This window comes from Prionailurus viverrinus, chromosome B3 (assembly GCF_022837055.1).
Source record: "Prionailurus viverrinus isolate Anna chromosome B3, UM_Priviv_1.0, whole genome shotgun sequence".
NCBI lineage: Eukaryota > Metazoa > Chordata > Mammalia > Carnivora > Felidae > Prionailurus > Prionailurus viverrinus.
Window position 1 is genome coordinate 69322869 of NC_062566.1, and position 16019 is coordinate 69338887.

At 37.3% G+C, this 16019-nt stretch overlaps 1 protein-coding gene across 1 annotated transcript in view; it reads left to right on the forward strand.

The window, feature by feature from the left end:
• Window positions 1-8482: 8482 nt before the first annotated feature.
• RNF212B (ring finger protein 212B) overlaps window positions 8483-16019 on the forward strand; it is a 35877-nt gene continuing 28340 nt past the window's right edge. Inside the window, exons 1-4 of the mRNA XM_047862837.1 lie at window positions 8483-8558; window positions 10314-10414; window positions 12169-12221; window positions 12672-12746. Coding sequence (XP_047718793.1) covers window positions 10315-10414; window positions 12169-12221; window positions 12672-12746 — 228 coding nt within the window. The 5' untranslated portion in view covers window positions 8483-8558; window position 10314. The remainder of the gene's footprint in view (window positions 8559-10313; window positions 10415-12168; window positions 12222-12671; window positions 12747-16019) is intronic.

Sequence of the window (16019 nt, forward strand, 5' to 3'; positions counted from 1 at the left end):
TTTTATTCCTTTTGATTCTATCATAAATGGAATTGTTTTCTATGGACAGCTAATTTTTTCAAGTTTATTTTCATTTATTTTGATAGAGATGTAGAGAGCAACTGGGGGAGGGGCAGAGAGAGGGAGACAGAATACCAAGCAGACTCTGCACTGTCAGCACAGAGCCTGATGCAGGGCTTGAACTCACTAACCATGAGATCATGACCTGCACCGAAATCAAGAGTCAGATGCTTAACTGACTGAGCTACCCAGGTGCCCCTAGGCAACTAATTTTTTTTGACAATTTTGTTAAGGAAAGATAATCCTTTCTTTTCTTTTCTTTTCTTTTTTTTGAAAAGATAATCTTTTCAACAAATGGTGCTGGAACAATTGGATGTCCATATGCAGAAAACAAAATCAAAACAACACACTCATGCACATGAAAGAATTTTAATCCATAGCTCATACCATATAGAAAAATCAACTCGAGGGGTGCCTGGGTGGTTCAGTCGGTTGAGCATATGATTTTGGCCCAGGTCATGATCTCATGGTTCTTGGTTTCAAGCCTCATGTCGGGCTTTGCGCTGATAGTGCGGAGCATGCTTAGGATTTTCTGTCTCTGTCTCTGTCTCTGCCCCTCCCCTGCTCGCTTGCTCTCTCTCTAAAATAAATAAACATTAAAAAAATTAACTTGAAGTGAATCATATTCCTGATTACAAATTCAAAAGTATATAGTCCAGATTTCTAGAGTTTCTAGAAGAAAACATGGGAAAATCTTTGTGACCTTGGGTTAGGCAAAGATATCTTAGATATGACACCAAAAAGTGCTCCATAAAAGAACAAATTGATAAGTTGGACTTTATCAAAAGTAAAACCTTCTGCTCTTCAAAAACCACTATTCTGAGACTGAAAACACAAGTCACAAACTGGGCATATATTTGATAAAAGAGTTTCTTCTGAATATATGAAGAATTCTCAAAACCAGTAATAAGAAAATAAACAACCCAATTAAAAATGGGCAAAAGAATCAGACACTTCACCAAAAATATATACATAGATGGCCAATAAGCACATGAAAAGATGTTCCTCATCATTAGTCATGAGGAAAACACAAATTAAATCACAATAAGGACCTATTACATACCTACTAGAATCTTTAAAATTAAAAAGACTAGGGGCTTGAGTATCTGACTTTCAATTTTGATTTCAATTTCGGCTCAGGTCATTATTCCAGGGTCATGGGATCAACCCTCATACTGGACTCTGTGCTGAGCACGGAGCCTGCTTGGGATTCTCTCCCCACCCTTCCTCTTCTGCCTCTTTCCCCCATGCTCTCTCTTGTTCTCTCTCTTAAAAACAAAGAAAGAAAGAAAAGAAAGAAAGAAAGAAAGAAAGGACTGAGCATATTAAGCACTGGCAATAACGTGGAGAACTTGAAACTCTCATACATTGCTGGTGGGAATGTAAAACAGTACATCCTCTGTGGATAAGTCTGGCAGTTTCTTCAAAAATTAAACATATACTGGGGCGCCTGGGTGGCGCAGTCGGTTAAGCGTCCGACTTCAGCCAGGTCACGATCTCGCGGTCCGTGAGTTCGAGCCCCGCGTCGGGCTCTGGGCTGATGGCTCGGAGCCTGGAGCCTGTTTCCGATTCTGTGTCTCCCTCTCTCTCTGCCCCTCCCCCATTCATGCTCTGTCTCTCTCTGTCCCAAAAATAAATAAACGTTGAAAAAAAAAAAATTTAAAAAAAAAAAAAAAAAATTAAACATATACTTACCACACCTACTATATGATCTAGCCATTCAGCTTCTAGCTAATTACCCAAGAGAAAAAGAGCATAGATCCAAAGATTTGTGCATGAACATTTATAGCAGCTTTATTTGCTATAATAGCTCTCAACTGGAAACAACTCAAATGTTCATCAACAGATGAATGGATAAACAAACTGGTATATACATACTGCTCTATATAAAATGAAACGTGAAATGAAGTAAAGTGAAATACTAGTCAGCAACAAAAATAAAAGAACTATCAATACATGCAGCAACATGGATGGGTTTCAAAATAGGTAAGCTGAATGTAAGAAACCAGACCAAAAAAGAGTACATACAATTCTATGTAGATAAAACTCTAGACAATGAAAACTGATTGGTGGTGATAGAAAGTACCCTGGTTACCTGAGGAGTGAAGTGTGGGGAGGGTTCAGAGGAATGGTTTACAAAGGAGCATGGAGATCCTTTTGGGGATGATGGATATCACTTCATTATCTTTATTGTTGTGATAGTTTCAAGGGTATATATGTGACAAAACTTATCAAACTGTGCATTTTAAATATAGACAGTTGATTGTATGCCAATTCTATCTCAAAAAACTTGTTTAAAAAGTTACCAATCTGATGTACAGTTAAAGTCATTTGTTTCAGTCCCCATATCCCCCCAATTTTTAGGAATTGCTTTTAAATTATATTTTTGAATATGTAAACCAATTATATTTTCAAAGATGAAATCATATAATGAATTAAATTCAGAAATTCTCATCTCAGAAACACTAGAAGATAAAACAAATTACTAAAAAAGGTTACTTAGAGAAGTAGGGAGGGAACATTATAGAGGTGACGATACGGAATTATTTGTTAACTTAATTTAATTAAATTCTTTTTGGGGCTCCTGGGTGGCTCAGTCAGTTAAGCAGCCGACTTCGGCTCAGGTCATGATCTCGCAGTCCGTGAGTTCGAGCCCCACGTCGGGCTCTGTGCTGACAGCTCAGAGCCTGGAGCCTGTTTCAATTCTGTGTCTCCCTCTCTCTGACCCTCCCCCATTCATGCTCTGTCTCTTTCTGTCTCAAAAATAAATAAACGTTAAAAAAATTTTTTTAGAAAATAAATTCTTTTTTAACTTTTTAATTTTTTTAAACATTCTTTTTGAAGTTTATTTATGTTGAGGTGGGGGAGGGGCAGAGGGAGAGAGGGAGAGAGAAAGAATCCCAAACAGAGTCCATGCTGCTAATACAGAGCCCAATGAGGGGTTCAAACCCATGAACCGTGAGATCATGACATGAGCCGAAATCAGGAGTCAGACACTTAACCAACTGAGACACCCAGGGGCTCCTGAGCAATAGCTACTTAATATCACCTTTAATTAGAATTTAATGAGAATTCAGGGTGCCAAATTCTGCCTGGGATTCTATCTCTCCCTCTCTCTGCCTCTCCCTTGTTCTCTCTCTCTCAAAATAAATAAATAAATTTTAACAAAAAATACCTTTGCTCAAATTTCTATTAAGTCATTGGCTTTCTTTTTATTTATTTTTTTTTCTCAACGTTTTTTATTTTTTATTTTTTATTTTTGGGACAGAGAGACACAGAGCATGAACGGGGGAGGGACAGAGAGAGAGGGAGACACAGAATCAGAAACAGGCTCCAGGCTCCGAGCCATCAGCCCAGAGCCTGACGCGGGGCTCGAACTCACAGACTGCAAGATCGTGACCTGGCTGAAGTCGGACGCTTAACCGACTGCGCCACCCAGGCGCCCCTGGCTTTCTTTTTAAAAAAGATCTTTGTATATTAAAGCTGTATATTAAAGCTTTGTATATTAGTCCTTTGTGAGTTAAGTAGAAGATATTATTTCCCAATTTGTCACTCAGTTTTTGACTTTATGGTGAGTTTGGCCATGCAAATGCAAAAGCTCTTCTTTTAGTCAGAATTATCATTCTTTTCTATTATTGTTTCTAGATTTTTGAATTTTTAAAAAATGTTTATTTATTTTTGAGAAACAGAGAGAGACAGAGTGTGAGCGGGAGAGAGGCAGAGAGAGGGAGACAGAATTCGAAGCAGATTCCAGGCTCTGTGCTGACAGCCCAACACGGGGCTCAAACTCACAAACTATGAGATCATGACCTGAGCCAAAGTCAGATGCTTAACCGACTGAGCCACCCAGGTGCCCTGTTTCTAGATTTTTGAATCATAGGAAGGTTTACCCACTTCATGGTTATTAGTTTTCATCCGATGTCCTCTTCTTGTACTTGTACATTTCATTTCTATATTTAGATTTCTGAGCCATTTGATACTTAGTCTGATTAATGATGTAAAATAGAGACCTAATTTTATTTTTTTCCAAATGGCTATCCAGTTGTCCCAATTCTATTTATTAAAAAACTCAACTCCCCTCCCAATTGAATTCCCCACATTTAGCATACCTTTTCCAAAGGTACATGGTTCTATTTCTGGACTTTCTAGTCTACTGAATTGGTCTGGATGTTCATCCATGCACCAATATCATACTTTTTAAATTATAATGCCTTCATAATACATTTTAATATTGGATGCAGCTAGCTATCCACCACACAGGACACTGAAAAATTTCAAGGTTTTCCTGAATATTCTTGTTTGTTTTAGTCATTTTTTTTTTATGTGAACTTTATGATCAATTTGTTTAATTCCAGAAAACAGCCTGCTGGTGTTCGTTACTGTGATCATGTTACATTTATAAATTAACTTAGAAAGAACTGACATCATTAGGATGTTGACTCTTCCTATCTAAAAACAAGACTTACTTGGGGCGCCTGGGTGACTCAGTCAGTTGGGCATCTGATTTTGGCTGGATTGGTGGGTTCGGGCCCCGCGTCGGGCTCTGTGCTGACAAGCTCAGAGCCTGGAGCCTGCTTTGGATTCTGTGACTCTCTCTGTGTCCCTCCTCTGCTTGGGGCTCTCTGTCTCTCTCTCAAAATAAATAAATAATAATTAAAAATAAAGAAATAAAAATAAAAAATAAAAACAAGACTTACTTTTCCATTTATGTTTTTTGTCTCTTTCAGTAATGTTTTAAAGTTTTCTTCATATACATTTGCATATTTCTGTTGAGTTATTGCCTAACCATTTTACCTGCTTTGCTGCAGGTAAAGATTCTATTTTAAATAGAGTCTTCTTTCCTATTATGTCTTCTGATTATTATTTGAATATGGAAAGGTTACTGTATTTCTTTTTATTAATTTTATAACGTTATTCTTTACTAAATTTTCTTTTTATTTACATTTTCCTATTGATTCTTTTCGATCTTTCAGATATACATCATATAATCAGCTAAAAAGATATTTTTATCTTATCTTAAGTGACAGTGGCATTCTTGTCTTATTCCTAACTAGCAAGAAAGAATGTCTTAAGTGTTTCCTCATTTCAAAACATGCTAGCTTTTGTGCACATGTGCATACACACACACACACTTTCTAATCATGTTAAGGAAATATCCACTGATTTCTACTTCAATGAGATTTTAAATCAGAAATGCTTTACTGGCAACTGTGGAGATCATCATGGTATTTCTTCTTAGAAACATCACTATAATAAATAACATTAATGGATTTTGTAATTTTGAACCATCATTTCATTCCTGTAATGAACATCACTTGGTTGTAATGTATACTTTTTACAATGTGTTGTTGGATTCTATTTGCTAATATCTAATTTAAATTGTGGGGTGCCCAGCTCTTGATTTCAGCTCCGGTCAGATCTCATTGTTCATGGGATCGAGTTCAGCATTGAACCCCATGTCAAGCTCCATGCTGACAGCATGGAGCCCGATTGGGATTCTCTCTCCCCCTCTCTTTCTGCCCCTTCCCCACTGGTACATGTGCACTCTCTCTTCCTCTCTCTCTCTCAAAATAAGTAAACTTAAAAAGAATATTTTTGCATCAATAGTCTCAAGTGAGACTGTTCTGTTGTTTTATTCATGTATACAATCTTTATCATTTTTTGCTATCAATGTTAAAGTTTGTTTCATAAAAATTTTTAAAAGTCTCCTTTTTCTATGATCCAGAATATTTAAATAGAATTAAGACGATATTTAGAAAAAACATTTATGTGATGGTTTGAGTTGTGAGCTGAACTAACTTATTTTATGGAACATCATTTTTACTTGAAAGAACAACTAACAAACTATGGTTATTCCAACTTGGGTATTTGGTAGAAATTTTCTCAAAAATAAACCAAATGAACTTCTCACTTCAAGGAAAACAGTGACAGTATTTGTTGACAATAATAAAATTCAAGCTTTCAGACAAATACTAGAATTTTGGAAAACTTGTATCTGCAACTGTAAGCCTGAGAGCATCCCAGTATTCAAAGACTTTTCTGACGAAATAAGTAGTGATATATTACAAAGTGATTTTGGGGGCACTTGAGTGGCTCAGTCGGGTAAGCTTTCGACTTCGGCTTAGGTCATGATCTCATGGTTCTTGGGTTTGAGCCCCACGTCGAGCTCTGTGCTGACAGCTCAGAGCCAGGAGTCTGCTTCAGACTCTGTGTCTCCCTTGCTCTCTCTGCTCCTCCCCCACTCATGTTCTGTCTCTCTCAAAAAAATGAATAAACGCTAAAAAAAATTTAAGTTATTTTTAAGTCTTATATAATAAAATGTGTCAATACTTAATATTGTATGTCAATCTGCATAACTCAGTGAACCAGTATTTTCCAAATGACCAGTTTGGTCCAAATGTAGGATGTTACATATTCATTGCATGGTGTTAGACCACACATTGCAACTAGCTTTTAACAAGCTCCCACTTCTTGCATTTTGGTGGAATAGGAAAGACAAATATTCACAATTATCTGAATAGGCTATTAAAATGGTACTGCCTTTTCCAACTACATATTTGGGAGAGTTTCAGATCTTCTTCACACACTTCAACCAAAACAGCATATACTGCAACAGCGTGAATGTAGAAGCTAAGTTCTTGTGCCAATTCTGCTTTGTGTAAATTCGGATAGTAAGAGATTATAAAACTAAAACACCACCAATCTTCTCACTAAATTGTTTTTATTTTGGAAGATATATTAATTTTTCATAATTTATATTAATATTTAATTGACTTATTGTTTTCAAATGAACTAATAAATAAATATTTTTTAAATTTCTTGGTTTTAAATGCTAATACTGTAAATATTGATAGATACAATCCACATAAATAAAAGTTTTTTGGCAAGAGGGCCTTCAATATTTTTTTTAATGTTTATTTTTGAAAGAGAGGGAGAGAGCATGTGAGCAGCAGAGGGGCAGAGAGAGGGGAACAGAGGATCTGAAGCAGGCTCTGTGCCGACAGCAGACAACCCGATGGGGGGCTCGAACTCATGAATCATAAGATCATGACCTGAGCCCAAGGTGGACGCTTAACCGACTGAGCCACCCAGGCATTCCAATAATTTTCAAAATGTAAAGGAGTTCTGAGGCCAAAAAGTTTGAGAACCACTAGTGGATTCCTCAAGAAAAGCTCACATTCATTTTTTGTCAGCAGCCTTTATACCTGAACACAACGTAAGGAGAAAAATGTAAGGAGAAAGTTCTTGGGTCATATTTTCTTTTTGAAAATCTTGAAAATGCTATTTCACTGTTTGTAGCATAAAATGCTACTGTAGAGAAGTCTGATGACAGTCTATTTTTCTTTCCCTTATAAGTGACTTGTACTTTTTTGTCTGGATGTTCAAAGGGGTTTTTCCTTATTTTTAAGACCAATCGTTTTATTAGAAAATGTTTTGGTTTTGACTGTTCTGGGTCAGTTTTCTCCTATACACAGTATGTATGTAGAATTAAGTCTTATTTTATTTCAGGAAAACTTGTTCCAAGTTTTGTTTTAAACATTTGTTCTGATACATTGCACTCTGGTTTTCTTTGGGGGAATAAATGTACGTGAGTTTGTGTGTAAAATCTCTTTTGCTTGTTTTCTATATCCATCACTTTCTCTTAAAACCTTGTATTTTTTAAAAGAAAAACTATTCTCCTTTCAGCCCTTACTTGTGCTTTTTTCCTCATTTTTTTATTTCAGAAAAAAAGTTATAATTTTTTTTCCTGATATGTTAGTTCTTACTTAAAAATGTTTTTAATGTTTATTTTTCAGAGAGAGAAAGAGAGAGGCAGAGTGTGACTGGGAGTGGGTCAGAAAGAAGAGGGAGACACAGAATCTGAAGCAGGTTCCAGGCTCCGAGGTGTCAGCACAGAGCACTGCGCGGGGCTCGAACTCATGAACCATAGCCAACCCGAGTGAGCCGCCCAGGCGCCCATTGTTAGTTCTTATTTAATGTCTGCTCTCTATCCATATCACTTTGTAACTTTTCTATTTCGGACTTATAGTATTCTTTCAAACACCCATTATTTTCTTTCATTAAAAAATACTGGTTGAAGCTTTCATCTGCTTTGTGACCAAATTTTTTCTAGTGTGTTATTATCTATAGGAACATTATTAAGTTTATTCTTACCCCGTTTCCACAGTAACCTGAATGGGATTAGGCCATATTCTTCTTGTTCCCATTCTCAAACGAAGAAAAATTTCCTCGGCTACTAAGAAGAGGCAAGCGCTCTTGCCTCTTGCCGGCTACCAAGAGCCCAACTTTTGCGCCCAGTACGCAGTCGGGACCTCTGCCCACGCCTCGCGCCCGCCCCAGGCCACGCCCACTCACTTAGCACACCGCCCGGGGCCCCGCCCAGGGCTCTCGCACGCTGCCGCGGGCCACGCCCAGCCTCTTGCCTCTCGCAGGTGCCAGGCTTGCTGTGTATTTTCCCGCCCTTTCCAGCTCTTCGTGAGGAGAACTGGGTGATTTAGGTGAGATACCAGGGCTTATAAGATCATGGCGGCCAAGCGGGTAGGGAATGTAGTTAGAAAAGAACTACTGGTCTTGAGACTGCTAAATCCCCCTACCCCCTTGAAAATCGGCAAGCGTTGTCCTCACAAACGCTTAACTGCCCTTCTTATAAGGGCCAACCTATTTGATTAACATTGTTGTTGCTGCCCTTGTACAAAGCCGGATATAGATAGTGGGGCCTTTTCAGCAATACTTCAGACTCCCCTCCTGATAGAAGTTAGTGTATTGTGAGCAATAAATGGAAACCTAAAGTGCATGGCTCTGTATAATGCCCTTGCACTGAACCGATTATTCAGCAAGATTTTATCGTGAATCTTGTTAAAAATGTTAAAGGGTGGTGCAAACGAGCCATCATTCTTGTAGCAAACCTTTCCATAAACTACTTAAAAACTTTTTTAAAGAAAATACTTAGGTGGGGAAAAAAAGCTACCTTCTGTTTTATTTTCCTAATGTAATTTTAAAGGAAATCAAACTAATGTTATATTCTTAAATAACATATTCTTGGAATTAAACATGTGAATTCATTATACGTATGAACTAATTGCAGCTCAGTGTGTATCAGCTCAATTATGTATTTTTAATATGTCAATTTCTTCATTTAAAATCTTACAAAGTCACATTAATGTAATTATGTGTTTCACTAATTATATGGAATTAGTATTGGCAGAAAATATAGGATGTATGGGTGCCATGTCTAACACCAAGATGTACTTGATGTGGTAGCAAGAACTTGACACAGGGAGTAAGAAGACTCAGGTTCTAATCCTAGAGTTGACATTAACTAAAGATGGAACTTCGGACAAGTCATTAAATTTCAGTGAACATCAGGTATATCTTTTGAAAAATGATGGTATTGGATAAAATGTGAAATGATTTTTGAAGTCCCTCCCAGATCTATGATTCTGAGTGTCTGTAGAGTAGAAGGGAAAGTGTATAAGCTGAGACAACATTATCATTCACAAACCATGTTTCCCTTATATAAAATATGTCCCAAGTGGCTCATATGAGATCTTCTATTATTTGGTCCAGTACTTCCTCCTTGTTCCATCTTACTGTGTCACAGGGAATTATTAGGAAATAATTATTTCTTTTTTTTTTTTTTTTTAATTTATTTTGAGAGAGAGAGAGTACAAGCAGGGGGTGGGGAGGCAGAAAGAGATAGAATCCCAGGCAGGTTCCTCACCATCAGCACAGAGCCTGATGTGGGGCTAAAACTCACAAACTGTAAGATCATGACCTTAGCCAAGATCAAGAGTCGGATGCTTAACTGACTGTGCCACAAGAGGTGCCCTGACAGACCGTTCTTTTTTTTTTTTTTTTAAGATTTTTTTTCTGATTACAAATTGGTACATGAATTAATCTAGGAAATTTGGGGGGAAAAAGTGTAAAGGCGACACACACACAAATACCCATGATTTCACCATTCAAAAAAAAATCTCATTGTCCCATTACTTTTCTAAATATATATGTATATACTTTTTCTAAATATATATATTTTTTTCTTTTTTAAAACTGTATAGCAGAGTTTGTAGTCTGCTTTTTTCACTTCAGTGATATATGTACTTCCTTACAACCAACAGGAATACCCACAGTAATAGTGCCTACATCTCCAAAAGATAACAGAAGCTAAGCAAACGTTGTTACATAGATTTTGGAACAGCTATAATTATATAATGCTCCAGGTTATTTTTAATCTTTCTCTTTATCTGTTCCAGAATGGATTGGTTTCACTGTAACTGGTGTTTTCGAAAAGATGGAGACAATTTCTTTGTCACCAGCTGTGGCCATATTTTTTGTAAAAAGTGTGTGACTCTGGGTGAGTGACTTAACTGTTTTCAAATTCAGGCAAAAAATATTTTTAACCTAGTAATAATTATTAGCCATTTCTCTGTGTGACTTGGGATAAAAATCACATATTGGGCCAAAGGTTGTATAGATACAGTAGGAAACTCTTGATTATGGAAATTTTAGGCACCCATTGATAAAGAATGATTTAGCAAATGGAATATCTATTACTTGAACACCAAAAGGTACTTGCCAGTGTTTTGACAAGTGGCAGGGAAAGCCAAGGTTATCAGACTAATTAGAGAAAAGAGAAAAAAAAATAACAGTAATGAATAGGAATTGGGGAAAGTTTGGTTGATAACAAGAGTAATCCTAATGGGAAATGGTCTAGCCTGTGAAATCAATTTGATTAGAAATGATGATGATGAAGAAGATGATAATAGTGGTGATAGTGATACATTTGCAGTTTAAAAAATATTTTCCACATGTACAAATTTTATATATCCTTACCACAATTCCAAGAGGTAATTATTAGTAGACCCATTTTACAAATAAGGAACTGGTTCAGATAGGATAAGTGATTTGACCAAGTTCCTGCAGTGATTAAGTCTAGAAATTAGACCTGAATTTGAGGGTTTTTTTTTTAATGCCAAAATGCTTGATTAGGGAAGATTTCATAGAAGAGCTGTTGCTTCAGTAGAGTTTTGAATAATAAACTGGAGTTGCCAAGTAGATAAAGCAGGGAAGATCATTTTAGTTTAAGAGAACATCGTGTGTAAGGGCATACATACCACACTATAAAACCATACTGCAGGGGATTGGTAGAGCATAGAGAATAAAGAAAGAAGTGGTTAGGAGATGAGGTAGAGGTAGGCAATGGCCAGGTGATGGGAGGGTATTATATACAAAACTGAAGAGCTTGAACTTTATCCTGCAGGTGATGGAGAGCTGGGGAAATTTCTTTGTTTCGTGTTTTTCTTAAACAGAAGAATGATTCCTACTTGCTAGCTCACTCTGACAATAATATGGAGGGAAGGCTGGGAAAAACCTTTAGTCCTCAAGGAAAGAAGAGTGAGGTTACTAGCCTCTGAAGATGTTTTTCTCTTGTTGGATCTCATGACCCTTTTAAGTTATCTGCTAATGTAACAAAACTATTTTATGGTAACAGCAGCTCACCTTGAAGAGGTTTGTCTCGGTAAAGCATATGCCATGTGATATTTTCTCTTGACATGGCATTTATCTTAACAATAACCAACACCACTAAAATTTCAATTTAAAGATTAAGAATTTTAATTTTTATTCTTTCAGATTTGATTAATTAGAGAATGAGAGCAGGAGAGCTTCAAAGCAAGTTCCAAGCAAATTAGCAAAGTGAGAACAGGGCAGGAATAATTCGGTTTCTTATAGTATCTACAGTGTGCCCACTGTCAGGTAGGTGGGGGGAAAAAGAGCAACTTACACCCGAAACCATTAGTACTCTTGTGTTCTTCCTAGTACTACTTGCTGGGGGGTTAGAACTGCCCTTCATCTGCAGAAGAAAATTGGGAATGTATAAAGAGGAAATGGGTAGAGGTACAGTGTGAAAGCCTTATTTGTCAAAAACATACAAGTTTGCAAATATTGATTTTGAGAACAGAGCTCAAGGTGTCCTTTTGTAGCACAAAGATACTCTAAGTTTAGTAAGAGCCTGTTTCTTGATAGCCTACTTGGCTATTACCATGTATTTTAGGAAGAACATACCTCTTGACCATAAAAACTGAACATTTTTTTCCCTTCCCCCCTTAGAAAAATGTGCTGTTTGTGGAACTGCCTGCAAGCATCTGGCTCTTTCTGATAATGTAAGTTTTTCTTCTCCAACCATAAACCATTTTATCCCATTCCTGGCCTATAGGAAGTATACAAAGAGTACAGTTGATGAGTGACTAAGCACTGAAATTTGAAAGAAAGAAAGAAAGAAAGAAAGAAAGAAAGAAAGAAAGAAAGGGGAAGAAAAGAAAAGAAAAGAAAAGAAAAGAAAAATTTGCAGATAGCAATTGTTATATATTTTTTAAAAAGGGCAAACAACAGAAGAATTGTTTGTGGCTGTTGCTATCGAAGCACGGTAAGGTAAGGAGGATTAAAACATATAGTCTACATCTCCTAGGGCAGTGGTGAGCATCCTCATATTTAGGATAGTGAAATAATAACTCGTGCTTTAGGAAGTCGTGGTACATCCTTTGCCATATTTGCTGGTATTTTATTTCATTCTGTTGTGGATATGTTCAATATTTGTCTTACTGTCTTTATAGCTGAAACCTCAGGAGAAGATATACTTCAAAAGCCCTGTGGAGACAGCTTTGCAGTATTTTAGTCACATCTCTCAGGTATGAGAAACAAAAGTGAAGAAAACCAGATTCTCCAGGCAAATTCTTTTTTTTCTTTTCTTTTTTTTTTTTAACGTTTATTCATTTTTGACAGACACAGAGGGACAGAGTGCAAACAGGGGTGGGGCAGAGAGAGAGGGAGACACAGAATCCAAAGCAGGCTCCCGGTTCTGAGCTCTCAGCACAGAGCCCAGTGCAGGGCTCGAACTCATGAACTGTGAGAGCATCATCTGAGCCGTACTCAGATGCTTAACCAACTGAACTACCCAGGCGCCCCCCACTCTCCAGTTCTCCACGAGATTATTTCATAGCCTAATGGGATTTCTATCTTGGCATGTTTCTTGAGATTTTATCACTGTTTTTCTTCTCCACTCCTGTGAGTGTATTCCTTTCCTAAACATAAACATGATCCTTTGTCATATTCTGGCTGAAGATAGTGGATTTAATTTTTCTTTGCTGTCTCAGCACTCAATCCTAACCCTGGTAATAGAAGAAGGGGAATTAGGCTTTCACTACATTCTGCTTTTAGCTGCTTGGGTGAGCCATCATATTTGAGATACTATTTAACATTATGGGGAGATAAAATCTAGCTGAGACTCAGGGAGAAATGAAAACAAGGTCACATGAACCAGAGAAGGAGCAGACCTTTGGTTAATAACTAAACCCAGGATTAGTTAATGATCAGTAGAGAAATTATATGTAGTCTAAATTCTAACCTGCCTAATCAAGGGACCAATTACACATGGTCAAAAAATCAAGATAAAATAAATGGAAAGGGTGAGTTAATCATCACTTTAGTGAAGGGACAGTTTGGTAAAGTCAGCAATGTCTGAAAATGTGTTTTCCTGTCTGTGAAGTTGAACAACTGATCCAAGTAATATCTAGATTGTTTCATTCAGGCCTCTGCTCAAATTTTTCTTCCTCAGTCAGACTTTTACTGACTCTCATATCTCAAATGGTAGCCCCAGCACTGTCTACTTCTTACCCTGCTTTATTTTTCATCGTAGCTCTTACCTCTAACATTATATACTTGTTTAATGTCTGAATCCTGCACTGAAATGTAGAGCCCATAAATTCAGATATTTGATAGGTTTTTTTATTGTTATATAACCAGCTCTTTGGATAAATTTTAATATGTAGTGGACACTCAAAAAATTATTATATGAATGAATGGCACGTTGATCTAAATATCCACTTGTGTTTTAATCATCCCAGATCTCTCGAGTGACCTGCCAAGGGCTTTTTTCTGCTGTCCTACTCCATGACCAATAGTTAATCACACTGCCCTAGCCTGTGAGCTTTCTTCTAATCCTAGGTCATAGACTACACCCTTATCCATAACCAGCCATCTTTCAAATGCATACCACTAATTGTTCCTTCTTTGGTAAAGCCTTCCCTGATTCCTGTAGGCAAATTTTTGCGCAGACTTTTGTAATCCTATCCCACCTGCTCTTAATTCTGTGAAAGTGTTTTATTTGTTCTTTGTTTCTCTCACTAAACCAAAACCTTTGAAAGACAGGTATCAGCTTCGTATTGCCTAATGGCTAATGAGGTACCTGGTACAAATTAAGTAAATAAGAAATGTTTGTTAAATGAATGAATGCACCTTGGGGTGCATCCGACTTCGGCTCAGGTCATGATCTCGTGGTCTGTGAGTTTGAGCCCCGCGTTGGGCTCTGGGCTGACAGTTCAGAGCCTGGAGCCTGCTACGGATTCTGTGTCTCCCTCTCTCTCTGCCCCTCCCCTGCTCATGCTCTGTCTGTCTGTCTGTCTGTCTCTCTCTCTCTCTCTGTCAAAAATAAATAAACATTAAAAAATAAAAATAAATGAATGAATGCACCTTAAGGCTGGGGTGGGGGTTGGGGGGAATGATTCAAGTCAAGGTCAGAGAAAGAGACTTGAACATATAGGAACTTGTAGGTCATGGTAAGGGTTTTAAGCACAGAAATGGTGTTATCTGATATAAATTTTATTTTATTTTAATTTATTTTTATTTTATTTTATTTTTTAAATAGATATTTATTTTTGAGAGAGAGGGGGGAAGAAAGAGAGGGAGACACAGAATCTAAAGCAGGCTCCAGGCTTTAAGCTGTCAGCACAGAGCCTGACATGGGGCTTAAACTCATGAACCTGTGAGATCATGACCTGAGCTGAAGTCAGACACTTAATTGACTGAGCCACCCAGGCACCCCATCTGATAATGTAATTTTAAAAGAGAATCTGGCTGCTGAGTGGAGAATGGATCATAGAGAAGTTAAGAGTAGAAGCAAAGAGACTACTTAAGAGGCTATAGGAGAAATCTAAGCAAGACTTCTTGAGCTAAAATGGTAGCAGTAGAAATGGAGAAGTGTAGTCAAATCTGAGATATTTTCTAGGAAGAACCGTTGTTGATTTGGATGTGGAAGATGAGAAAAAGAGAGGAATCAAAGAAGATGTCTGGGTTTTTGTCTTGAACAGCTGAGTGGGATGATTGTACTCTTTACCAAGGCTGAGAAGACCATTTGAGGGAAAATACCATTTTGGATATTAGGTTATAGATGCTTGTTAGAACTCCTGTAGGATAAATCACAAAGGCAGATAAATTTATCATTCTGAAGCTCAGGACATAGGTCAAGGATAGAGATATAAGTATGGAGCTCATTAGGATAGAGATAGTTTTTAAAGCCTTGGGACTTGATGAGATCGCCCAGAGAAGGATCCCCTTCAAAATCTAGTGATTAGGTGGAGTTAACAAAGAGAAGCAATGAATGAGTGAAAGCAAGGAGAGTGTGATATCACAGGAAACTAAGAAAGGGAAATGTTCCAAAAAGAAAGAAATAATCAGTGTCCCCCCACCCCCGCCCGCCCCGCTTCAGACATATATCCATTTGCTGCCTTGATATCTTCACTAATCTTCCATATGTCCCAAACTGAACTCAGTATTCTTAACACCCTCCACCCTACTCACCCTCCAATACACACAGGAAAATAGGCTACTTACTCTTTCTGTTTCTATAAGGGTAAATGATAACCATTATCCACATAACAATCAAACCAAAAATCTAGGAGTCATTCTTGATTCCTTTTTCTCTTTGCATATCCAATCCATTATTAAATCATGTCAGTTCTGTCTCTCTAAAAGACTTGAATACTCTCTATCTCCAGCCTTCTAGTTTAATCTATCATTGTTTCTTTCCTAAATTACTATAGTAGCTTCCTAACTGTTCTTTTGACGTCCAGTCCCTCCTTTTCCTATCAATTCTCCATATTGAGGCCAAGAAACCATTCAAAATA